The sequence below is a fragment of the Dermacentor andersoni genome, chromosome 9 (assembly GCF_023375885.2).
Source record: "Dermacentor andersoni chromosome 9, qqDerAnde1_hic_scaffold, whole genome shotgun sequence".
Classification (NCBI taxonomy): domain Eukaryota; kingdom Metazoa; phylum Arthropoda; class Arachnida; order Ixodida; family Ixodidae; genus Dermacentor; species Dermacentor andersoni.
In genome coordinates, this window is record NC_092822.1 from 69186763 (window position 1) to 69213915 (window position 27153).

Genomic DNA, 27153 nt, shown 5'->3' on the forward strand with positions numbered 1-27153 from the left:
GTCATTCTTGTGGTAGTGGATAAGCAGTAGCAAAGGGCAAACTTAATGTAGCAAATGGCTTCAAAAGTGCAAAATCTGTTCAATTATCAAAATTTCATTACAGAAAAAGAACGAGCGATAAAGTATGAGGAATAGAACTTACTTTTTGGCGGTTACCGTAGAAAGCCGTGCTGCTGAATGCCGCCATTGCAAACACCCCTGATGGACAAACTACTAATGCATTTTCAACAAAACTTTATAGATGGCATTAATAGGTATCTAAAATACTGGAAAATTTGGTTTTACGGGCTAAAATGTGCTGCCGCCTGGATAGCGACGGAGTATTTGATGTCCAATATATTGAACAAATGCCCCATAGCCGCCACTAAGGAGGATATAGTTTTTTTATTTCTCACGAAATAATGTCCGCAACTCAGGGTAATCTATCGCAGTATTTGCCAAAGACGATACAATATTTGGCAATGACATGCCAAAGACGAGATTTGATAAATTGTTAGCGATAAAAAGCTATACTCATATAGCTGAAGTACCTCGCAGTGTGAGCCTTGCATGGACAATGCTTTTGTATTACGGCTAAGATAAAAAATTGCTTCGATTTTTAGTCGAAACATCGTTTTTTCGTTGTTTGAATGCAATACATTTTTTTCATTTGTTTTGAGGCTGTCGTGATCGTACTGGAACCTTTATCTGAATAAAGCTTTTGATTGCTATGGACAACTCTCATCGTGCGTTCGTAGTTATAATTACCCGTGCGCTGCTTACAAAGTCCTTGAAAAAAGTCACGCATCAATCGGGGCGAGAAAGCTCGTCAATAAAAAGTGCGATGCAAATTATTATTTGCATCGCACTTTTTTACAGGCGAGGTTTCTGAGCCCGATTGATACGCGATGAAGGAGGGCTCCTATTCATACGAGTTACAAACATTTATGCTCCATACTCGTAGGCATCGGCTGGTCACAGCATCGGCAAAAAACAAAAAAATTAACCCCGACTCCACTTTTGTGCCACACAGCGACGCATTCGGACCGATAGCTGACAAATTTCGAACTACAGTGTCATTACGGCGTCCCACTTTTGCGACGCATTTGGCAGAATTACAGACAGGCCGCCGCGAGCTAGTATTCTCATTTTCTATGAACACGCTACGCCATGGAAAGCCTAACTTATGAAGGTACATTCGTTTGCATTATTTATTTATTTATTTATTTATTTATTTAAACATCTTCAGGCCCCGAGGGCCTTGCAGAAGGGAGTGGAATGCGCTAAAAAAGAATGTCTATAACACAGAAATGCGGCAAAACAGGAAACAAGAATAGCACAGAAATGCTGCAATACAGAAAACAAAAACAGGAAAAGGTAACTATGCTGCAGCAAAATCCAGATTACGGAAAATGAACAAGATCTTCAATAGCAGATTTAAACAAGTAAGTGCCGGTAATTGCTCCATTTGAAGTGGTCAGGCGGTTCCAATCGTTACTTATCTTAGGAATGACTGAGTAAAAATATCAGTTAGTCCGAGAAAACGAGACGCCTACTTTATGAAGGTGATCTCTACGGGATGAAATGTACTCTGGCTCATATGGAACGACTTCTTTAAGGTGGCAGTGAGGATAATTTTTGTTACCGAGTGCTAAGCGAGACACTTTCTTTCGTAAGGGAAGAAGAGAAAGGTTCAATCTAGTTTTAATGGCAGACACACTAGACAGACAAGAGTAGTTGTGAAGTACGAATCTTGCGCTTAGGTTTTGCACCGAATACAAAGTTTAAATGAGAGACTAAAGACCGGGATCCCACACCGAGCATGCATATTCAAGTATTTTGCGTGTGAGCGATTAAGAGAATAAAAGTTTTAAGGAAGATGGTGCCATAGAGTAATTGCGGCTTAAATACCCAGCATACGATTGCCATGAAGGTAATATGTGTATGGAAGAACAGAATATTGGTTATGAAAACATCTTCAGAATCATCAAAACGATGCCAGGGTGTTCTCCTCGTATGCTGAGCACAAACAAAAGCCGAGACTTCCAAACAAAGGAAATGCATTTTTGATGCCTACAGCATACTGCTAATCAATGCGATACAAAAAAAGTCAACTACGTGTGCGTTGTTCATAGGCATTTCTTGTGTTCTTTTTTTTCCGGCAGGGCACCATTGTGAACACTAAATAAGAAAGCAAGGCGACACTTCGCTTACTAGCAATTAACATCTTTAAAATATTCGACAATATGTTGGCTTGCATTATTCGCGACATTCGTCACAACCTCAGTGTCCTCGACGCTAGTTACGCGCAAAAGAAGTAGAAAAGCAAGCGAAAACTCGTGTTGCTTCTGTGACCAGCACTAACCTTCCTGCTGACTACTCTGAAGCCACGTCTCCATGTGTTCGTGAATTGCGTTCACAGACATTACGCACCTTTTCCATTTGTCATGTGCGCCCCCGGCCAAATCCATATAAGAGTGACGACAGGCGTTCTGTCCTTCTCAAGGTGCCAAGTGATCCTGTCAAAGGCGATGAGTCCAGCAGGAGGAACATCAGCCTCGTGCAGGTTACTGGTGACCTTGAATGAACCACAAACTATGACCCTTTGGAATGGGGGCGTGGGCTCAACGTCATCCAAAAAGTAGTCGGCTGGTGAGTAGTTTGCTGGCAGCGGCTTGAAGTCGCTGAGTTTTGGCCGCACCCATCCTTCTGGAAGCCACATAGCCACAGTGTTACTGTATTGTCCACATAGCGTAGTGGTAGTAACATAGTATTTACCACCTAGCGACTGCGTTATCCAGAAACAACCAGTTCAAATAGCGTCTGCTAAGCTGATCGCTTCGGGAATGCATACATGACCCCCCTCCCCCTCCCCCTCCCCCAGCGCACACAGCCACAAATACTCAGGTCACGCAGATACAGGCAATGACTATCATCCCTTGTGCTTCTTTTTGCGGCGTAACTGCTATTCTCCAGTTGCTTGAAATTTTTCGTGGCGTGCTAACGAAAAAAAAACCTCCAACTCAAAAAGGGTTTGTGTCGGTGTTTTCACGTAACAAAACTCTGTTATTTTCTCGTATATACGAATTACAACTTGATGGTGTCATGTCTGCAGGTTGTGTACAAGTCGTACGAGTTTTTGACACATTATACTTCGTGAAATTCAGTTAGTCCAATAACTGCAAGAATGAAGACGAATGGCGATGGACCTCAAACGGCAGCTCCAAAAGGGCATGGTCATTCAGCTCACGGGTAACAGCATTGTTTTCTCGTATATTCATATTACAACGCGAAGCTACCGTGTCTGCAGCTTGTGCATAAGTCATACCTTACGCATTTTCCGACGCTATTTTCTTTTAAACATATATTTTGTTCAATAAGGCAGTTGCGATTGGCGGATGGCCTAGAAGAATGATGATGCATGCTGCACTTCCGCGCATGAGCGTGCCCGCGTGACGCACGACGCCTGTGGTGGTGGTGGTGGTGCCTGCGCAACGTTGTTTAACGTCAGGTGGGGTGGCGGTACCTGTCTAACATAGACACCAGCTTCGCTGTACAGGGTGGAATGGAGGCGGGCTTTTGTTTTCGTGACCATTCCTCATGCACGCTGATGATATCTATTTAAGTTTAGCCGGTTTAAGTGTTGTCAGAAAAAAAAAGCCAACTCATCCCTTCGTGGTTCACATCTATCGAAGACATGTCTCCTTGATCGAGTTGCGGTAAGAAGTTGGGCGGAGTAATTGCGCACGGCACTCTATCGCGTCATGTCTCGTGTGACGGGAGTACGAGGAGCGTGCGGCTGCTTACAATGTTTCTCTCGCTATCTATTGGGTCGGCCAACACATTCCGACTGCACGTACTAATGGGATGCCTTTAGACTGCACTATCTGCGGATCTCCCCTCGAAAGAGGCACAAACATACCAGATAAGAAAAGGGAAGCGTTCTCGCTTATATAGGCCTTGTTTTAAAGAAGGACAGCATAAAGCACGTAAAACAATTTACATTTATTTTCACAGAATTAAGCAGACAATCCTGGCATTGCGCTTGTCATCCCACTGCGTCTAGTGTACTGAATAATGCTTGCACCGGACAGAGATTTGTGTGCTGCCGCATTGCACAACCAATCTCGCTGCTTCTCGGCCCCACAAGGCCCCTACGTGCCGCGGAGTTGACGCTGACGCTTTCTCCCTAATTAAAACAAGAGTGTGCTTTCATTCCAGCAAGTTGATTCCGCAAAACGTTTATATGTCATTTCTGTTCGGAAGTTAGAAAAAAAGACGACCAACGAAAAAAACACGGTTCGCAAAACGCTGGAAAATAAGTACAAATTCGCTTCCTGGTCTTCCAGTGCAACGACATAGCCTAGAAAAATGGTACTAATATTAAGCGGCTGCGGCGGCCTATTTGAGTGCCACCCGTACTGCTTGCGCTAGATCGCATCTAAAGGCGGTCTTACTCGAAGCTCTCATAATTTTTGCAAGTTAAAAATGGTAAATTGGGTCATACTGTCAACACGATAGTTCCAACAGCTGACTGTACCCCGGACGCTGGCTGTGTACAAATGTTGAACACCGCATGCTTTTCGCATTTACCAAAGAAACTGTTACCCAGGACTTTTTCTAACCAATCACCATAACACTGCATATGCTGTTGATTATATCCTCGGTAGAAGAGATTCTTAAATATAAAAAAAATGAATCCCTCTACTTTCGTAGGTGGCGACGAGATCAACTGAAAGCTGTTGAATATAGCATATAGGATCGGCAAGTCTGAGCCAGACCCAAAATTTATTTCCAGTACCGAGGTCGTTATGCATTTCTTTATCAGGTACGGCACATTCTCCGAGCAAGTATCTGAGTTTTCTCAAGGTAATATTCAGTTTAAAAAAAGCTCAGCTGTGCATTGCATGTGTAACACGGCATGGTAAAGGTTAATGTCTCAAACTGCCAGCGTTCATCGTCCGGATACTCTTTCGTAAAAATTACGCCCCTCGCCACACATATGAAAATATAGGGCATCTGGAACCTATTCAATATATATATATATAAAGTAATCATAGTTTTGTCGCTTTAAAGTAGTCTAAAGGCGGTCTGGATGTGTGTATATACGTCGAAATACATGCTGTGTTTTCATATCAGTGGTGTTTTTATTATACATTAATGATATAACGCAAGTTATTGAATCAGAAATTGCACTTCTTGCGCATGACTGCGTATTGTATCGGAAATTCACTAATTCTAAGGACAAAATGCGAATGCAAAGAAATAATAACAAAAGTAATGATTGGTTCCTGTGGTTGTGGACGCAATTAAACATGAAGAAAGTAACTTTCACTGAATTTATTTGATAAAAGCAAGCTCCTCTGACTTGGTAAATGATTTGTTGGGACTGGATTTATTCAAACGTCGACAGGATTTATTAAAGTCGACTGGATTTATTCGAAAGTTAAAACAGGTTCGTCGTGTTGCAGTGGTGGCGTCCCAGTCGGGCGGCCGCTTCGCTTACAAGAAAGAGCAGGGACAATTACCGTCACGGCGAGGCAAACTGGATTGCCGGAGCAAGTGGCAATGACCCACGCTGCGGGGACAACGAAGAGACGGACGGTCGCTACAAGAGCTCCCCCCCCCCCTCTTAGAATGCTGGAAGCTTAGGTGGGAATGGTGGAATGAATGAAGAGTTAATTATGTTCAAGATAGGCCGGTTTCATGAGGTAGCACGACAGTCTCTCTTTCATGCCGTGAACGTCCATCGCCAAGGCCTTCTCTGAACGCGAAACCACAAGAAAGGGGCATTCATAGGATGGAGTCAATGGTGGCTTGATAGAGTCGTGCCGCAGAAGACGTGCGAGGTTGTGTCCATCGTAGGGAAACTAAACGCAGGCTGCCAGGAATGTAGCCTCCCTCTCTGCTGTGCGGCAGCTGCCGGAGTGCCTTGCTGGGGGGCGAAGGACGAGCTTGGAACGCGGATTGCTGACCCATAGAGTATCATCATTATTGGTTGTTAGCAGCCCTAATAGTACTTGAGGTAGCCTTTCCACTGCGGGAATGACGCAGTCCCTCAGTCCCCACCAGCAGGCCGCAGTCCTGGCCGGCTACGCCCAAGAGGGCCCAGCTGAGCCTCGAACAACCGCTCGCGCTTCGAGGCACTTCGTCCTCCACTTCTTCGACTGCTGGCTCCGATGCCAAAGTTCTCATTCCCCCCACTGCTGTCTGTCGAGCATGGCGGTCAATGACGCCTTCAGTTGTCGGTGGAGACGCTCGACCATGCCGTTTCTCTCCGGGTGGTGAGCCGTGATAGTAGTGCGCGTGCCCAGCAGTCTCGCCACGGCAGAAAATGGGGAGCTTTGGAATTGTCGGCCTCTGCCAGTAGGCACACGAAAAGGAAGACCGTGCCGACACAACCACTTAACAAGAAATGCTTCCGCCACCTTTTCGGGCGTGATTTCTTGCAGAGGCGTCGCCTTAGGTCACCTTGAGTACCGGTTGACGCACGTGAGGAGGCACCTGAAACCTTGGCAAGGCGGAAGAAGCTCCAAGTCTAAGTGCACATGATCGTATCGGCTCTCTGGTGGTCGAAACAGCTGCCCCACTGAACGCGTGTACCGGGTCACTTTCACGGCTTGGCAGGCCTGGCAGCTTCTTGCCCAGCTTCAAACAACATTGTTGATCGCTGGCCTGACTGGCCAGATATGAACTGAATCGAATATTGACCACCGAAACGGATGGGACACGAACGAGCGAGGAGCTCCCTACGATGTGTCGCAAGTGACCAATGTTGTTGTGTAGGGAAGCGCTACATCCGCAAGCTGGAGTGACGAACCTTTTTCCCTCCACTGGCGCAGCTCGGGGTCGTGTAGCTCGGCGGAGGCTAGAGCTTGGGAATCCACAGGGCCCGCAGGCACAGCGCCGATCCGTGACAGTGCGTGAGCTGCCTGATTTTCTCTCCCAGAGATATGATGGATGTAGATAAAAAATTCAGAGATAGAAGAAAGTTGCCGAAGCTCACGTGCTGAGCACGAGGAACTATTGTTCTTTAAAATGAAGGCTAACGGCCTGGGGGCGGTCAGAATGTAAAAGCTACAGCCTTTAAGAAAAAAAGAAAACGTAGATCCTTCACAGTGCAATAGATGGCCAACATGTCCTTCGCGAAGGTGCTGTAGCGAGCTTTTTTATGTTTGAGGCGCTTTGAGAAGAAGCCCAGTGGTCTCCAGTCTGTGCCATCGTGCTGCTGCAGTACTGCACCCACTGCCCTGGTCGATGCTTCCATCATAATGCGAGCTGGCGCGTCGGGCAAGGGATGAATCAGCAACACTGCAGTCGCCAACTCGACCACAGAGGTAGACCAGGAGGATGACGGCCCGTCTCCAGATGCTAAATTGGTCCACCTGTGGTCTGCGCAGCAGAGTTTGCAGAAGCGCTGGCTCGCACAGAAACACAACCGTGGTCTACGCAGACGCATCGCGCAACTGGAATGGGATATCGAGAAATACTCACGAAAGCTCAGTCAGGAACACTGGCACCAGCTATGCGACCGCCTTAATGGCCAGCTAGGGTGCAAAAACACCTGGTTCCTGCTTAAGCACCTACTTGACCCCAGTCAGACAAAAACAGCATCACAAGAGAACCTTCAGAGGATCATACATTCTTACCCGGGAGATAATGATGCCCTTTTTGAAGCTCTAGAAAACCGCTACTTTAATACAAGCACCGATATTCCTCGACCCGTAGCTTATACTGGAAAGGAAAACAGGGAACTAGACAGCGAAATTATGGAATCTGAATTACGTGCTGTCCTAAACAACATCAAAACAACAGCGGCGGCTGGCGAGGACGGCATGACCAATAAAATGCTACGGAACCTAGACGATCTTTCGGTTACTGAAATCACCAATCTTTTCAACATCCACTGGAAAGAGGGAACTATACCCACCAGCTGGAAACATGCAAACGTAATTTTCATACCCAAACCAGGCAAGAAGCTGGAGCTAGAGAATCTCTGCCCTATCTCCTTAACCTCTTGCCGGGGCAAGGTTATGGAACACGTCATTCTTAACAGGCTAAACGAGTACACTGAAAGCAATGGGCTGCTGCCGCATACGTTGATAGGCTTCAGATCAAATCTGTCCGCTCAAGACATTATGTGGCAAATTCAGCAAGATATCCTACATCCGGGCCCTATAAGAGCCACCCGTACAATTCTAGGGCGGGACGTGAGTAAAGCGTTCGACAATGTGTCACATGCTTCAATACTCACAAATCTAGCCCAAATGAATGCCGGGAAGCGCACCTATAGCTATATTACAAGCTTTCTCAAGGATCGCACTGCAGAAATGCATTTTGGGGACATTAAAAACGGACAATTTCAATTAGGTACAAGGGGCACCCCTCAGGGTGCGGTCCTCTCCCGCTTCCTTTTCAATGTGGCCATGCGAAACCTCCCTCCATTACTGGAAAGGATCCCGCATATCAAACACTCCATCTATGCCGATGATATCACCATCTGGGCAAATAGCGGTTCCGATGGAGAAATCACGGAAGCATTACAAGCGGCCGCGGATACCGTACAAAATTTTGTGCGACAGAATGGTCTAGCGTGCTCGCCGACAAAATGGGAGCTTCTCGTCATCCGTGATAAATCAACCAAACACGCCACCGAAAGGGACGCCACCTCCCCTATACGAGTCAGTATGGAAGACGACCCAGTTCCACCCGTACTGACTATAAGAGTCCTGGGCATGTTAATTCAACATAACACGCATAATTCTGAGGCGATTGTCCGATTACGGACGACAGCCCGCCAAATATGTGGCCTAATCAGACGAGTAGCCACACGACACCGCGGTATGAAGGAGGCTGATATCTGCCATTTGACGCAGGCTTTCCTGATCAGTCGCGTCGTGTATTCGTTCCCTTACTACCACCTACGCCTTTCTGACAAGAAAAAAGTTAACAGTGTCATTCGCACAGCTCATAAAGCTGCCCTTGGTCTCCCGAGGTATGCGAACACTGAACGATTACTTGAGCTAGGTATATACAATACCCTAGACGAACTCGTGGAGGCCCATAAAACAGCCCAACGTGAACGACTCTCCCGCACTGCAACTGGCAGGGTTATTCTAGGTAAACTCGGGCTGAATCCCGTTATGAATTCAGCAGGAAGAACAGCATTACTCGGTGTGGTCAAAATCCGTTTGGTTATAAAACCGTTACCCAAGAACATGCTCTCTGGCAGACACGACAAGAGGCGGTCTGCCAGAGCCAAGGCCCTTTAAGAAAGGTACCAAAGCAACCAGCACACCGCTTACGTCGATGCAGCAAAGCAAGATCCCCAAACTTACGTAGTGAGCGTCGTGACCGGAGAGGGAAGTATCCTCAACGCCGCGACCATAAAAACAGCGTCCACCGTGGAAGCGGAAGAGACTGCCATTGCTTTGGCCATCATGAATCCCTCCGTGCAAACTATCATAAGCGACTCCAAAAGGGCAATAGCATAGGCGTCTGTGCAGCGCGAGTTCTACGGGACTTTAATAATGAAAACACTGTTGAACTCGTATGGGTCCCTGCCCATTCGGGGAATCAAGGGAATGAGGAGGCGCACTGGGTAGCCCGAGGTCTAATCAACCGGGAGATGGGCCCCTCAGACTCGGATCCCATGGATGAGGCACCGACGACATACCACGAAATAACAAACTATTACAAGCAAAAAAGGCGAATCTACCCGCCTCCAAACGCAAGCCTCACGCGAGAGCAAGCTTCGATCCTGCGTCGAATCCAAACTAAATCGTTCCCCAGCCCACATTGGCTAGCCATAATTACCAACGGGCAATGGAACCCAATATGTCAAAATTGCACAAATCAAACATTGGCTACCCAAAATCACATTCTTTGGGGGTGCGAGGGCTTACCCCCTCCCAGGTCGCTCCTGCCAGCTCTCTCACAACAGACGTGGGAAGAGCTGCACAGAACGCCGGATGAAAAAGTACAAAAAGCCTTCGTTGCCTGGGCCGAAAGGGAAGCTCTCCGTGAGGGGCCATTCTAGGACTCGGGCCTGCCAGATCATAACTGAGCAGAGTCTCAATAAAGTTGTTACCACCACCACCTCCTGTAAGGCCACCCATTTGGAGTTGCTGTTTCAAAACTACCGGCCCAAAGAAACAACCTTCTATTGTTTTACTCGCTCAATTCATTTCGGTCGCGGCTTCAACAGAAAAGGTCAAGAAATGTTACATATTTTTCGGGCAATATGTGAACTCTCAGCAGCGTAATGTGTGTAACGAAAGTCATCGTCATCTTCATCATCCTGGTTACGCCCACTGCAGGGCAAAGGCCTCTCCAATTCTTCTCCAACTACCCCGGCCATGTACTCATTGTGGCCATGTTGTGCCTGCAAAGCTCTTGATCTCATCCGCCCACCTAACTTTCTGCCACCCCCTGCTACGCTTCTCTTCCCTTGGAATCCGGTCCGTAAACCTTAATGACCATTGGTTATCTTCCCCCCTCATTACATGTCCTGCCCATGCCCATTTCTTTATCTTGATTTCAACTAAGATGTCATTACCCGCTTTTGTTCCCTCACTCAATCTGCTCTTGCCTTATCCCTTAACCTTACACCCATCATTCTTCTTCTCGTTGCGTCGTCCTCAATTTAAGTAGAACCATTTTCGTAAGCCTCAAGGTTTCGGCCCCGTACGTGAACACTGGTAAGATACAGCTGTTATACTCTTTTCTCTTGTGGGATAATGGAAACCTGCTGTTCATGATCTGAGAATGACTGCCAAACGCACACGAGCCCATTCTTATTCTTCTGATTATCTCAGTCTCATGATCCGAATCCGCGGTCACTTCCTGCCCTAAGTAGATGTATTTCCTTACCACTTCCAGTGCCTCGCTTCCTATCGTAAACTGCTCTTCTCTTCCGAAACTGTTAAACATTACCTTAGTTTTTTGCAGATCAATTTTTTAGATCCACCCTTCTGCTTTGCCTTTCCAGATCAGTGAGCATGTATTGTAATTGGCCCCAGGAGTTAGTAAGCAAGGCAATATCATCAGCGAATCGCAAGTTACTAAGGTATTCTCCATTAACTCTTATCCTCGAATATTCCTAATCCGGGTCCCTAAATAACTCCTCTAAACACGCTGTGAATAGCATTGGAGAGATCATATCTCCCTGCCTGACACCTTTCTTTATTTGAAATTTGTTGCTTTCTTTATGTAGGACTACGGTGGCTGTGGAGCCGCTATAGATATCTTTCAGTATTTTTACGTACGGCTCGTCTACACCCTGATTGCGTAATGCCTCCATGACTGCTGTGGTTTCGACTGAATCAAACGCTTTCTCGTAATCAATGAAACCTATATATAAGGGTTGGTTATATTCCGCACATTTCTCTATCATCTAATTGATAGTGTGAATATGGTATATTGTTGAGTAGCCTTTACGGAATCCTGCCTGGTCCTTTGGTTGACAGAAGTCTAAGGTGTTCGTGATTCTATTTGCGATTACCTTAGTAAATACTTTGTAGGCAAAAGATAGTAAGCTGATCAGTCTATAAATTTGAAGTCTTTGGCGTCCCCTTTCTTATGGATTAGGATTATGTTAGCGTTCGTCCAAGGTTCCAGTACGCTAGAGGTCATGAGGCATTGCGTATACAGGGTGGCTAGTTTTTCTAGAACAATCTGCCCACCATCCTTCAAGAAATCTGCTGTTACCTGATCCTCCCCAGCTGCCTTCCCCCTTTGCATAGCTCCCAAGACTTTCTTTACTTCTTCCGGCGTTACTTGTGGGATTTGAAATTCCTCTAGACTATTCTCTCTTCCATTATCGTCGTGGGTGCCACTGGTACTGTATAAATCTATATAGAACTCCTCAGTCACTTGAACTATCTCATCCATATTAGAAATGATATTTCCGGCTTTGTCTCTTAATGCATACATCTGATACTTACCTACTGCTAGTTTCTTCTTCACTGTTTTTAGGCTTCCTCCGTTCCTGAGGGCATGTTTAATTCTATCCATATTATACTTCCTTATGACGGCTGTCTTACGCTTGCTGATTAACATGGAAAGTTCTGCCAGTTCTATTCTAGCTGTAGGGTTAGAGGCTTTCATACATTGGCGTTTCTTGATCAGATCTTTCGTCTCCTGCGATAGCTTATTGGTATCCTGTCTAACGGAGTTACCACCGGCTTCTATTGCACATTCCTTAATGATGCCCATAAGATTGTCGTTCATTGCTTTACCACTAAGGTCCTCTACCTGTTCTGTGGCTTGATCCAGAATTCCTCTATTTTCCCTCTTACCGCTAACTCATTGACCGGCTTCTCATGTGCCAGTTTCTTCCGTTCCCTCCTCAAATCTAGGCTAATTCGAGTTCTTACCATCCTATGGTCACTGCAGCGCACCTTGCCGAGCACGTCTACATCTTGTATGATGCCAGGGTTCGCGCAGGGTATGAAGTCGATTTCATTTCTAGTCTCACCATTCGGGCTCCTCCACGTCCACTTTCGGCTAACCCGCTTGCGGAAAAAGGTATTCATTATCCGCATATTATTCTGTTCTGCAAACTCTACTAATAACTCTCCTCTGCTATTCCTAGAGCCTATGCCATATTCCCCCACAGACTTGTCTCCGGCCTGTTTCTTGCCTTCCCTGGCATTGAAGTCGCCCATCAGTATAGTGTATTTTATTTTGACTTTACCCATCGTCGATTCGAAACGAAAGGTACATGCTTTTGATACGTAAACAATTTTGACACGCGTGCAGAAGCATATTAATGGCACGCCATAATATCAGCACATGCCATTTGATGCATCTACCGCACAGTAAAGGCTTACGTTGTGGCAGTACTCCAATAGCCTGTTATCAGCAATGTGATTGTTATAAAACCAAGGGCTAGAGTGAGCGCAGGCACCAGATATTATTGTGACGATGGCTCGCGTGTATCTACACGATGAAGAATGCAAGGTTATCGCTCAGCAAAATCAGCTCACAGCGCCGCACGCGAGCCTGCCCAGCCTCGTTGTCCTTGTCATCCAAAGAACACTCGCACGTTTCACTTCCCCGTCCGCAAACGATGCCCGCTGATCGAGTCGTGGAGAATGTCGATGGTAGAATGGCTTAAGGCGCGCGACATGGGTCAGCTGTGTCTTTCTAGAGCGGCGACCATTGCTTGCGACGCTGGAGATAACATACATAACGTCACTGAGGTGGTCGGCCACGACGAATGGAATGGAGTAGCGGGCCAAGAGCTTTCGACACACACCACGTATGCGGACCGGTGTCTAGAACCAGTATAAGCAGTATAAGACACGGTCTGATGGCGGGCGTCGTGACGGATCTTTGAGCGCTTTTTAGATATCAGAGTTCGGGGGCGTGCAATGCGACGGACTTCTGCTCGGCACAATGTCTCTCCAACCGACTAGGGTTAGTGACTGGGCGAGTCGGTATTTCATTCTAAAAGTGGTACAGCGCAACATAGAAATGAAGAAAACAAGCCGAGCTGGGCAGATAAAGGAACAGAGCGAACTGTTCCTTTATCTTGCCGGCTCGGCTTGTTTCTTTCTATGTTGCGCTGTACCAGTTTTAGAATGCCAACCGAAATTTCCACGTCTACCGCAAACGAAAAATCGAGTCGACACAGATGCGAGGAGAGTGAGCGCAAAGCAGATAACATGGATAGTGCTCTGTGGTCTCGTGCTTCGCGTTGTTGTATGCTTTAGTTATTTTGTGCTTGTAGTAGACATAAATGAATAATATGTTCGCAAGAGTCTTGTTCGGGTGCTCCACGAGGCCATTGGCCTGCGGGTGATATGGAGTGGCACGGTGGTTCTGGCAGGTGGACAGGCGCACGATCTTCTCAACGACGTCGGCGGCAAACTGGCGCTAGCAGTCACTGATGATGACTCGTTCAGGACCGTGGCGTCGAGTTATAAGGCGAAGCATAAACTGCGATACATGGTAGGTCGTTGTTGCAGGTACGGCCGCAGTTTCTGCGTAGCGCTTCAGATGGTCGACACAGACGACTACCCATCGACTGGCATTGTTTGATCGTGAAAATTGGAAGTGGAGATCGACACCAACAGCCTTGAAATCACAGTTAGGAGGCGGTGCGGTATGAAGCAGTCTGGGAGGCGCATTCGTGGGACTCTTATGACGTTGTCGTTGTTCCTATGATTGGACGCTGTTAGGAAGGCCCTGCAGAGGTGCCGACATGCAAAGTTTTCTCAGCCAGCTGCAGCAGCGGGGCTGGCGTTTTCTAGGAACCAACCGTCAGTCTCTAGGCAAACGGCGCCAATAGATCTAATGTGAAGTCTTGCTTTGAAAGGACGACAAGCCGTCATTCCGCAGCGTCTTCGCGTCACGATGTCTGCTGCGGCGACTCACTGTGTCACTGTGTGAGGAGAACAATACACCGAGTCAGTAACTCGGTGTATTGTAAGTAAGTAACAGCCGGAATGCCGAGACGAGGTCGACGAACCAAGCTTTCTTAGTGAACTCGCCACCACCGACCTGGTCTATCGGGAGTAGGGCAGTTCCCGTGGGAATGTATTTGGCGGCACCGTCCCAGGCGCCTTTCAAACGCAAGACCCAGTTCTGCGAAGACCGCCTCAACTCGGTGGGGGCAGTGAAACCTGTGCGGACGCGTGTGTGTAAGCCCTCCCGCTCAAAGGCGGCTCGGCTACGATGAGTCTGGTCGAACGTTTTCCCTTTCACCTTGGTGGGGGCAGTGAAACCTGTGCGGAAATGTGTGTGTAAGACCTGTCGCTCAAAGGTGGCTCGGCTACGATGACTCTGGTTGAACGTTTCCCCTCACCGAAGGACCTACGGAGGACAGAGTGTATTTGAGGGGCTGTTGCGCGGCTCCTCCGTGTGCTTTTCTCTCGCAGTCATGCTAGACTGACGAACTGCAACGTCCGCGTGTAGATACTGTAAATAAACCCATATTTTTCATTGTCTCACTTCAACAAGTCTCTCACTTCAACAATGTCCTCAGAGTGGACGAGTTAGACGACGGCATCGGCCAGCTACCATCTAATTCATGCCCGACTCCAATCATTAAAACTGGCTGACAACGGTGAGACGGACTTTGCGACGTGATGCTCTGTCTGCGGTGAGTGCTTGGTTCTTGCTTTGACTCTCTAGGCTTCATTATGTGGTTGTTCTGTTTAGAACAGTAGGGTTGCTAGATTCTTGATTGTTAGCTAGGTTGTGTTTTCCTAGGTAAGTTTAGCGAGCAGGACCAAGGCAGTAAAGCAGGAATCATGGAGTTCAGGACACTACTGAGGCACGAATTGTTGACTGTTGGTGAGGAGCTGGGCCTAGATGTACGCAAGAAAATGCTAAAATTGGAATCATTGCAGCTGATTTCCGAATAGGCCAGTGAGGAGGACATTGTAATTGGGTTAGAGATTTTTAGCAAAATAAGGAAACGGGACCGAGAAGAAAGCGAGAAAGATCGCGAGGTAAAAAACTTGAACTTGAAAGGAAATGTTCGGAGTCCAAGGAAGTTTAGGCGCTCTGGGACGGACAAGTGAGGCAGAATCATGCCGCATGGACAGGCTGGTAAAGCCATTTCAGGTCGGGAGCGACATAGGCTTGTTCCTATTAAATTTTGAAAGGACTTGAGGGAAGATGAACTTCGGTCCGAATACATGGTCACAGCGGTTGCTGTCTATGTCGCCGTGTGAGGCTGCGGATGTAATCGCCAGACTCAATGCGGAGGATGCATATGATTATGCGAAAAGTTAAGCCCAGTCTTTTGAAAAAGTACCGCCTTTCAGCCGAAGCTTTTCGTCACAGCTTTAGAAACACAGGCAAGAAGGATAGCGAGGGATATCCGGAGTTTGCATATAGCTTAAAGGCAATCCTAGTCGAGTCGCTGAAAGCCGCAGAAGCGTAAGACAGCAGAGACATGATCATTGAATGCATGTGTCTAGAGCAGTTTTGCAAAAGCATCCGCCAAGCGGTGAGACGGTGGGTATAAGACAGAGGGAATGTAACACTGTGGAAAGGGCGGCTGAATTAGCCGAAAAGTACGCAATGCGTAGAAAGCTGAACGCCGAGCAAGGAAGTTGGGATGGTCGAAATGGACCGCGGAAACCATTTCCGTTCAAAAAGGGTTCGCAGAATAAACGACCGGAGCCTGTAGTCGTGGAGGAGAAGCCCTCAGAAAAGAGCGAGGAGAAGTCTAACGGGGAACCATAGAAGAGGAGCAGAAAAGAAAATTCCAATCTTTTAGACCGATCCGCTGCTATAAGTGCCACAAACTTGGACATATCGCTGTAAACTGCAGGAAGCCTATCGTAGGTTTCTCCTACGTGGATGAAAAAGACGAGAATTTTGAGCTTTTAAGCCCATATCTTCACGACCTGCAAGTTAACGGCAAACCATGCCGGGTACTGCGAGACAGTGCCGCCACTATGGACATTGTCCATCCGTCTTACGGGACGGTAGGTGACTTCACGGGAGAAGTAGCATGGATCAAACAGGTTGTAAGGGAACAAAGCGTGTGTCTGCCCATGGCCAAAGTGAAAATTAGTGGACCGTTCGAGGAGCTAGTGACCGAGACTGCAGTTTCCAAATTTTTGTCGCAGCATTACCCCTACATTTTTTTCGAATCGTTCGGATGAGTTACTACGTGACAAAGGGCTTAAACTGGAAGAGGGCGTAGTACAGGCATTGACGCGAGGACAAGCTCGTAAAATCGCGTCGCTTTCGGCTGAAAATGCACGAGCTGCTCCAGCGGAAGTAGCAAAAGAAGTAACTTTAGTAACCGAATCCGAGCTAGGCTCGAGGGACGAAAAAAACGGTTGAGGAAAGCCTGCCAGCTGACCAACTCAATGAGAGCATATCCCTAGGGTGTCAAAGTTCACGCCTGCAGGAATAGCCAGCTGACGCAATCGCAAGCGGGACAGGTTCGCTGCTATCACCGGCCTCCAAGAAATTTGAGCAGCTCTTACGTGTGGACAGAGAGTCACTGGCAGCCGAGCAAAAGAATGATGACAGCTTAGCTAAATTACATCAGACGGCTCAAGAAGGCATTGCTAGGCGCAACGTGACGATACAAGAGAGAGGAGGATTGTTGTGTCGACACTAAAAAGATCGAAAGGGAAGGATTCTAGATCAGTTAGTCGTACCTACTAAGTACAGGGAGGACCTTCTGAGTCTATGTCATGGAAATTGGTGGTCTGGTCACCTAGGCATAAACAAATCAAAGGAAAAATTGCTTATGTAATACTACTGGCCTGGCTGTTTCAAAAGACGCAGAAAACTTTGCAAGATCATGCAACGCCTGCCAGCGCTCTAGTAAACTAGGAGAACATGGAAAGCTCCAGTAAAGGTAGTGCCCTTAATAACAGAAGCTTTCAGACGACTTGAGATAGACACGGTAGGGCCACTACCAAACACAAGGTCAGGTTACAGGTACTTGTTCAGCATGCTGTGTCCGGCTACAAAGTTTCCAGAAGCAATTCCCCTGAAAGAGCTCAGCTCCACTGAAGTACCATACGCGCCTTTGACAGTATTTGCGTGAGTTCGGTTTCTAGCCGACATTCAGGCGGATCGAGGGTCAGTATTCGCCAGCGCACTGACTTCCACGTTCCTACAAAAGTGCGAGGCAAAGTTGATACACAGTTCCATCTATCACCCTCAGTCAAATAGTGTAGAGAGGTGGCATTCAGTGCTTAGGCGAGTTTTGTGGGCGCTCTGTTACGAACAGAAGGAGGACTGCGAGAATTGTCTTCCGGCCACTTTGCTTTGCGAACGGTTCCTCATGAGGCTACAGGGTTCTCGTCAGCAGAACTAATGTTTGGGAGGACACTCTGTTCTCCACTGAGAATGTTAAGAGAGATGGGGGAGTAAAGAGGAGAGAGTCCAACAGTGGTAGAATACGTGCTAAGTCTACTGGAACGGCTCCGTGCAACCCAAGAACTAGTGGAGACGAACATGGGAGTAGCTCAAAAGAACGCCAAATTCTGTTAAAACTAGAATTCGAGGCTTCGTATGTTTAACGCAAGAGACCAGGTAATGGTCCTCAAACCTTCAAGAAAGAACAAGCTTGAAGCTCCCTGGGACGGGCCCGTTAAAGTGTTGCACAAACTTTCATATACTAATTATGCTCTCAAAATGCCCGGTCACAGGAAGTATGTGAGGATATACCACTGCAATTTGATGAAGCCGTACGTAGAGGAGAGCGGAGTCGTTACCTCACCATAAAGGAGCAGGATGACACTAGTACCGAGTTTAATGAGTGTAAGGCTACTTCAAACTTTGAAATCAGCCTAGAAGAAGTAGTAAAACATTCAGTAAGCTCGCACTCTCTAAGACCCGAGCAGCTAGATGACCTAAGAGGGCTGTTAGGGGAATATCTAGACAAGTTCAGCGATCGGCCTGGTAGAACCGAAGTAATAACGCATGAAATAGAGCTGACATCAATCGAACCCGTAAGATCAAAGCCTTACAGGCTGTCTCCACGGCAGAGAGAAATTATGGAGGCAGACACACAGCGCATGCTAGAGTTGGAAGTTATTGAGCCCACTGAGAGTCACTATACGTCACCGCTGTTGCATCTGGGTCGCAAGCCCCAAGGGTAGCGTTGGCCTGGCGGCCTGGGGCACAGCTGGAAGCATCCGAAGGTCCTGGCAAAGGATGAGTCGACTGCTAACAGAAGAACTTGTTTATTCTAGCATGGCAAAAGAGCAGCCGGTCAGGTCGACCGAAGTGGAGAGACGGGAGAGCACGTTACTCGACGGAAGAAATCGGAGCCTCTCCACTGGCGTCCGGGGGCTGCTGCTTTTATACTCTTGGAGTCGAGGACAAGAAGGAACGACTCGGGATGAGGCACACGTGACGGCGGCGCACGGACACGTTCAGACTATACGTGGCGCATCCGCCGGCCCGGCACCGGTCAGACCTCCTCGCTTCACACTTGAGGAGCTCCTCTCCCCGGCTGCCGCGCTTTGACAAGCGTGGGCACCAACATGCACACACACACACACACGCACACACGAAGACACGCGGCGTTGAAACATGCCTGGACGCGCATGGCAGGAGGCGTTGCGGCAGCGCTGAACGGGCCAAAATGTCCACCGCTTTGAACGAAGCCCCGGCGTCCGTTGCATCCGCGCCGGCTATACCGCGCGTCGTAGGTGAAACGTAACAGACCGCCCCGCCGGGAGAAGGAGATCCCGATGGTCAGGGGACTGCATCCGCTGTTCGGAGGGATGTCGCTCGATGATGCTCGTAACCGAAGTCGGTCTTCCCTCGGCGTTTCTTGAGCGCAGCGCACAGAGAAGGCCTCGTTCTCACGTTCAGGTTCACACAGGACACTGCAAAGTGACTTCGGGAGAGTTGCCATTTTTGTTCTCGTTCCCAGCAAGCGTTAGAACTCCGCCGAAACTCAACCGCTCAGTCAGCAAGCACGACACAACCCTCACTAAGCCATGCCAGGCTCTTTCCCCTTTTATACTACTGCCTAGTTCCTTACAGTAGTCTAGCAGCAGTCAGAACGCTTCCACAAATTGGAAAATTGCACTAGAAAGCACGTCATGACCTGAAACGCTAAACAAAAGCAATATGTTAAAAATCCTGCCTCAGGAAGAAAAAACATCAGTAACAAATAACTTTGAGGCTGATTCCTACGTTAGGGCACTCGACTTAAGTCATCGGCGTTACCGTTGAGACTCCCCTTTTTGTAACGCACCTCAAAGGAATATTGTTGCAAAGCGAGGCTCCAGCGCAGGAGGCGGCCATTTGTGGAAAAGATGGTCTGCAGCCATTGGAGAGGGCAGTGATCTGTCTCGAAGCATGCAAAGCGGAGACCGCAGCGAGCGATCATACACCAGCTCAACTGGCGAAAACCCCGTAGCCGCATGCGGCGCGGTCTTTAATGCAAACATCACCCCAGGCAGACACAGCTCCCAGTCAGTTTGTTGTTCAAACCACAATGCCCTCAACACGCGCTTCATGATGGAGTGGAGCTTCTCAACGAAATTCGATTGTGGGTGGTACACTAAGCTGTGTAACAGCTTTACCCCGCACCTTTCGAGAAAGGCTGTCGTCAAAGCGCTGGTAAACACTGTGCCCTGATCTGACTGGATTTCCGCAGGAAAACCAACTTGCGCAAATATGGACAGCAGTGCATTGACTACCTCAAAAGAGCTGAGTTCTTTAAGCGGCACTGCTTCAGGGAACTTTGTCGCTGTGTAGACCACAGTCAAAATGTGTCTGTACCCCGTGGTTGTTACCGGCAGATGTCCAACTGTATCAATAACGAGCCGTCTAGAACGCTCCGTAATGATAGGTGCCAATTTTAACGGCGCCCTCAATTTGTCCCCTGGTTTGCCCACCCGCCGACAGGTGTCACATGTCGTCATAAAGTGTTCTGCGTCACGAAAACGCCCTGGCCAATAGTGCTCTTGCAAGAGACGGTTCTTAGTCTTCTTAACTCCTAGGTGTCCGGACCACGAACCTCCATGCGACAAGCGCAACAGATCCTGACGGTAGCACCGAGGCACGATCAGCTGATCGAACTCCACTGCCCTGCGGTCTAGCTACTTCCAGTAGAGGACCCCACTTCTTTCCACACAACGAGCATTTTTCTTGGCGATACCTTCCTTGACATTGCAGCGCATGTTTTCTAGGGCTGCCATCCTTTTTTGCTCGGCCATCAAAGCCGCCCGGCTGACTTTTAGCAACCTATTAAGTCCATCTGACGTAGGCACGATGAGCAAATCTGCAGATAGCTCTTCTAACTTTCCCGTGTCGGGCATTTCCTCTCCAGTATCTGGTGCCTTCAACGCTACAGGCTCAATTTTATTCAGTTCGGACGTGCTCTGAATATCAGCTGGCTGCGCCTTCGATCCTTTCTCACTGTTGGACAACGTCGGCCCCGCAACTACCGCCTTTGCAGCGAGCTCCCGAACTCTCGATCTGGTTAAGGCCTGAACGCTAGCCTCACCAAACAAAAGCCCCTTCTTGCGCAGGAGGTGATCGGACCTGTTCGAAAATAGGTACGGGTACTGGAAGGGCAGCATAGATGACACTGCGGCCTCCGTCTCAAGCGCTCCGAAATGTCCTTCAATAAGCACTTTTGCTAGGGGCAGACACACGCTATGAACTTCCACGGCTTGCTTGCTCCATGCGCACTCGCCCGTGAACATATCGGTTTCTACGTAAGAGGGGTGAACTACATCCATTGTAGCTGCGGAATCACGAAGCACTCGGCACTCTTTCCCGTTCAGGAAGAGGTCTCGCATGTAAGGCTCGAGAAGCTTCATGTTCTCGTCAGTGCTGCATAATGACAAAAACACGACTTTTGTTTTTGTTTCTGGACACTGCGCCGAAAAGTGACCCGGCTTCTGGCACGTATAACACACGCGCGCTTGCCTCGTCTCGAACCGCTTTCTGCGTTCGGCTTCGGCTGCCGCCGTCTCCTTACGTTCGGTCGGACTGCTTTCACTCGCATCCGCACTACGTGTGTCCCCCCTTGCTCTCATGGGCGTGAACTTCGGCCTCTCAAACTTGGAGCCAAATTCACCCTTTTAACCGTCCTTAGCTCCGCGAGCCCGACGCGTCACAAACTCCTCGGCTAGCTCGGCGGCTTTAACCACCGTACTAATGTCTGGCCTATCCAAGACCCAGTACCGCACGTTCTCAGGTAACCGACTATAAAATTGTTCCAGCCCGAAACACTGCAGAACTTTCTCGTGGTCACCAAACGCTTTTTCTTCTTTGAGCCACTCCTGCATGTTCGACATAAGCCTGTAGGCAAATTCTGTATATGACTCACTTCTGCCTTTCTCATTTTCCCGAAACTTCCAACGGAACGCCTCCGCAGACAGCCTGTACTTTTTTAGCAGACTCGATTTCACTTTGTCGAAATCCTCTGCCTCCTCTCTCTTCAAGCGAGCGACTACGCCGGCCGCCTCGCCGGGTAACAAAGTGAGCAAGCGCTGTGGCCACGTTTCCCGAGAGAACCCCTGCTTCTCGCACGCCCGCTCAAAGTTAACCAGGAACAAACCAATGTCCTCTGCAAGCTTAAACGGCCGCATCAGGTCAGTCATTTTGAACGATACTCGTTCTCCTGCATCGTGTGCCTGACTTCAATTACGAGCGCGTTCCATCTCTACCTCGAGACGCTTCATTTCCAAAGCGTGTTGACGGTCGCGCTCTTCTTTCTCTTTTTCTTTTTGCTCTTTACATTCGCGCTCATCTTTCTCTTTTTGCGTCTCCCTCTCCTCAATGGTCTCAAGGCATTCCGACAGCTCGTCATCCTCAGCTTCTAACTCAAGAATAGCCCATAGCAGTTCTGGTTTTCTGAGTTTGTCTGAGACATCCAGACCCAACTCTCTTGCAAACTCCAGCAATTTTGGTTTGCACAACGACTTCCAATTCATGGCTGCTCTGAATGCTGCTTTCTCTACCGCCTACTCTTGTCTTGCCGCAAACTAACCCGGCAGCAACGACAACCATAATTACCAGCTCTGTTTCTGACACTAACAAAAGCCTGACAAAACTCAGAAGAAGAAAGTCCCGCACTCACCAAACCTCGCAGCCAAGAATTCAGAGCAGTCGTTCCGCTGCAGGCAACCAGTCATCACACAGGGCTCGTTGCACTGCTCCCGGATGGTCGTTGTGCTGCTCAGCATACAGTCGACCGCATATCTTCGCTGCTGGCCTCCGTTGTCGCGATCTCACCGCTGGCAGCCAGTTGTTGCAGATGGGTCGCAAGCCCCAAGGGTATCATTGGCCTGGCGGCCTGGCGCACAGCTGGAAGCATCCGAAGGTCCTGGCAAAGGATGAGTCGAGTGCTAACAGAACAACTTGTTTATTCTAGCATCGCAAAAGAGCGGCTGGTCAGGTCGACCGAAGTGGAGAGACGGGAGAGCCCGTTACTCGACGGAAGAAATCGGAGCCTCTCCGTTGGCGTCCGGGGGCAGCTGCTTTTATACTCTCGGAGTCGAGGGCAAGTAGGAACGGCTCTGGATGAGGCGCACGTGACGGCGGCGCACGGACACGTTGAGACTACACGTGACGCATCCGCCGGGCCGGCGCCGGTCAGACCTCCTCGCTTCGCAGTTGGGGAGCTCCTCTCCCCGGCTGCCGCGCTTTGACAAGCGTGGGCACCAACATGCACACACACACACACACGCACACATGAAGACACGCGGCGTTGAAACATGCCTGGACGCGCATGGCAGGAGGCGTTGCGGCAGCGCTGAACGGGCCAAAATGTCCGCCGCTTTGAACGAAGTCCCGGCGTCCGTTGCATCCGCACCGGCTATACCGCGCGTCGTAGGCGAAACGCAACACCGCTATCCTCTATGCCAGCCGTAAACTAACTGTAAGAGGGGAAGCCTACAGCGCTTCAGAGAAGGAATGTGCTTGTTTGGTTTGGGCAGCCCAGAAGTTGTCGTGTTACTTGACCGGAGCGAGGTTCATCTTCGAGGCCGACCACTGTCCTCTGACGTGGCTCAATCAAATGTCACACAAAGATGGCCGCTTGCTCCGATGGAGCCTCACTCTCCAAGAGTACAACTTCTGCATTAGATATAAGAAGAAAAAGTTGCATAGCAATGCGGATGGTTTGTGCAGGCTAATTTGAATTCTGCGTTTTAGGATCCCGCCAAAATTTTAGCGTTGTTGCTGTTTTTTTGTTAAGCCAGGAAGATCCCCTCTCATTTAGCAGGATTCCCTCCATTATTGCTCAATTTGTCAGCACGAAATTGCTTCAATAATTGGCGTAGCGAAATGCAGCATTTTTTGTTTTTGCACTTATGTTTTCTTTAAGCCTAGATGGTCTAAAGTGAGATCCAAGATACGTCATCTCGGCGCAGAGCCGTGTTGTGGGGTTCGTTTTGCAGTTGCTTGTCCTTGCTGGATGTTTTGTGGCGGTGACATCATTACACAAGTGGTCACTGCAAGCCAAGGCATCACCCCTTTGCCACCATCCGTTCTTTTCCTGCCCGGTGGTTCTCAGCGTTGGACAGTCCAGATATTCCGGGCCATGGAGGAGCTGCTAGGAACGGCCTGCAGAGGTGCCGACATGCAAAGTTTTCTGAGCCAGCTGCAGCAGCGGGGTTGGCGTTTTCTAGGAACCGACCGTCATTCTCCAGCTGAACGGCGCCACTAGGTCTACCGTGGACACTTGCTTTGAAAAGGCGACAAGGCGTTCCGCAGCCTCTTGGCGTCACGATGGCTGCTGCGGTGACTCACTGTGTGAGGAGGACAATACACCGAGTCAGCAACTCTTCGCCGCCGGAATCCGGAGACGAGGTCGACGAGCCAGGCTTTGTTAGTGAACTCGCCACTGCCGACCTGGCCTGTCGGGAGCGGGGGAGTTCTCGAAGGAATGTATTTGGCGGCACCGTCCCACGCGCCTTTCAACACGCACGACCCAGTTCTGCGAAGACCGCCTCACCTTGGTGGAGGCCGTGAAACCTGTGCGGAAGTGTGTGTGTAAGCCCTCCCACTCAAAGGCGGCTCGGCTATGATGACACTGGTCGAACGTTTTCTTTCACCTATAGATCTAGCACGGACAGAGTGTATTTAGTGGGCTGTTGCGCGGCTCCTCGGTGTGCTTTTCTCTCGCATTCATGCTAGGCTGATGAACTGCAACGTCCGAATGCAGATACTCTAAATAAACCCATATTCTTCGTTCTCGATAGGAACAAGTCTCTCACTTCAACAAAGTCCTCAGCGTGAATGAGTTGCACGACGGCATCGGCCAGCTACCATCTAATTCATGCTCGACTCCAATCCTTACAACGCCTGTGATTGGAGCCAATCACAGGCATCCATTCCCTGAGGAGGGGGACGGAAAGGGTGTGATCGCGCGTTCCCTTGCCTCGGCGCCCGCCATTTCCCGCCAGTATAGGCCCTGCACTCAGAAGGGGAGGCCGCGTTTGGTTGGTTCGGCCGAAGAGTAGGCTGCGTTGAAGGAACGGCAGTGGGAGGGGGCGGCGCGTCGTGCGTTCAGCTGGAAAACAGGCGGCGGTTTATGAACGCCGCCGGTAACTCGCTCGAGAAAAGGCTCGTCGTCGACGTGCCTACGTCGCCGTGAGGGAGCGTGAAGCCGAGGCGTTACGACAACGAAGAAGCGGCGGATCCCGAACTTCTCTTGCACCCCTCCTCACAGTAGTGGAAGGACGGTCAATTGTTTTTCTTGTCGTGTCGCATCTTGGGCCTAGAACCGTATGGAGGCGGTGAGACATTCGGACAAAGCCCATGAAGCCGCAGGTTCAACCGCGGTGCATGAAGCGAAGAACGTGGGTACTTAAAGTGCGTGGAACGACGGCAAGCGGGCGGGCTCCTTGGTCTGAATAATTTTTATTGTAGAGGATGTCCTCATGGACTACAAAAAAGCTTGGGTTGACGTGCTCTTTCGCATAGGCGAACAGGGGATCTAAGCCACGGTCGTCATGTTGTGCTTGTTGAAATGTCGCGAGATCAGGGAACGCGGCGTCGATAGCGTCGATATACTGATCGAAGTTGTCGGCTTCGCACGTAGTCGTAGGAAGAGGTAGGCGCGATATGCAGTCAGCGTCTGTGTGGCGATTACCGCTTTTGTAGCGTAGCACAAAGTCAATCTCTCGTAAGCGCAGAGCCCATGACGCAAGTCGGCCAGAGGAGTCACGTAGGCCCACCAATCAACAAAGGAAATGATGGTAGTTGGTGACTGTGAAACGACGGCCGTATACGTATGGGCGAAGCTTGTGAACGGTGAAAACAACAGCCAGGCACTCCTGCTCTGTCACTGTATAGTTGCGCTCTGCCTTGCTCAATGAACGGCTTGCATATGCAATCACGAGTTGAACATTGTTACGATGTGGAACGAGCAGTACCGCACGGCCAATTCCGCTGGCATCGGTATGCATTTCTGTATATAGGAGCAAAAGAATCAAACTGGCGCAGTCCCGGCCCCGATGTCAGCATGAACTTTAGTTGCGTAAATGGAGAGTCAGAATCCAGTGTCCAGTGAAAGGCAGGTCTTTTTGCACCAAGTCAGTCAGTAGTTGCGCGCGATCAGCAAAATTTGGAATAAAGCGGGTAAGTATGAGCACAGGCCCAGAAAACTTCACAGGTCCCGAAAAGATTGAGCCTTCTTGAAGTTGCTGACAGCGGCGACTTTCTGCGGATCCGTTCTAGAGCCATTTTTGTCTACCAAAACCAGTGCTTCGCGTTTTCCAAAAGATTTCTTAGTTCAGTGTCAGTGCAGCTTTCTCCAGACAGGTGAGTGTGGGTGTTGTGACTCGTGGCGAAATTGCGTCGCCCGGACGGTCGGTGCATTCGTGTGTTATGTGCGCTAGTGTCGCTGTGTGGTTGCTACACCAAGGACATGTTCGGGCCATATAACTGTCTGGGGAGATTGCGTGTAGACGAGACAAGTGTGGGTATGTGTTAGTTTGCAGGCGGCGCCAGTCATTTGCCTGGAGTTGGTCTTGGGAGGCGAGACTGGCGACCAAGCCAACTGGCGACCCTCGACCAGGCCAGGCGAGCCGCGATCGCCAGTGGAGCCCTGTCAGAGGGAACCACCCAGGAATAAACCGCACCACGGTTTCTGCAATAATAAAGTTCTTCCTCCTCCTCCTCCTCCTCCTCCTCCTCCTCCAGACAGGTTAGAACAAGATCAAGGTGATGGTTATTTTCCCCGAATGTTTGACTAAAGATCCCCGCATCGTCCAGATATCATAAACATATTTCCCATTTGAGGCCCCGCAAAATTGTGTCCATATATCTTTTAAACGTTGGGGGGGGCATTACACAAAGCGAACGGAATAATATTAAATTTGAACGAAGCACCTGGTGTTAGAAAAGCTGTCTTTTCTTTGTGAGTCAAATCCAGAGGAACTTGCCAGTACCTGGATCGCAAGTTTACTGAGGAAAAATAAGGCACCGAATGTAAGTAGTCGATAAAGTTATCGATTCGAGGAAGTGGGTAGACGTCCTTCTTGGTTATGGAGTAGAGACGTCGGCAGTTGATACAGAACCTTCATGACCTGGCCTTTTTCTTAACGAATATAACAGGCGCAGCCCAGGCACTCAACGATTCTTGAATAACGCAGGTGGTCAGCATCTCATTGACTTGCTATGAAATGACTTTGCGCTCCGACGCGGAAACTCGGTAAGGCTTCTGCCGGAGAGGATGCCGCAGATCCAGTGTCAGCCTCGCGACGA

At 49.1% G+C, this 27153-nt stretch overlaps 1 protein-coding gene across 1 annotated transcript in view; it reads right to left on the reverse strand.

Moving 5' to 3' along the window:
• The window catches only part of LOC126527807 (calcium-activated chloride channel regulator 1-like), a 58631-nt gene that overhangs the window by 16986 nt on the left and 14492 nt on the right, over positions 1-27153 (reverse strand). The window contains exon 4 of the mRNA XM_050175661.2: positions 2413-2688. Coding sequence (XP_050031618.2) covers positions 2413-2688 — 276 coding nt within the window. The remainder of the gene's footprint in view (positions 1-2412; positions 2689-27153) is intronic.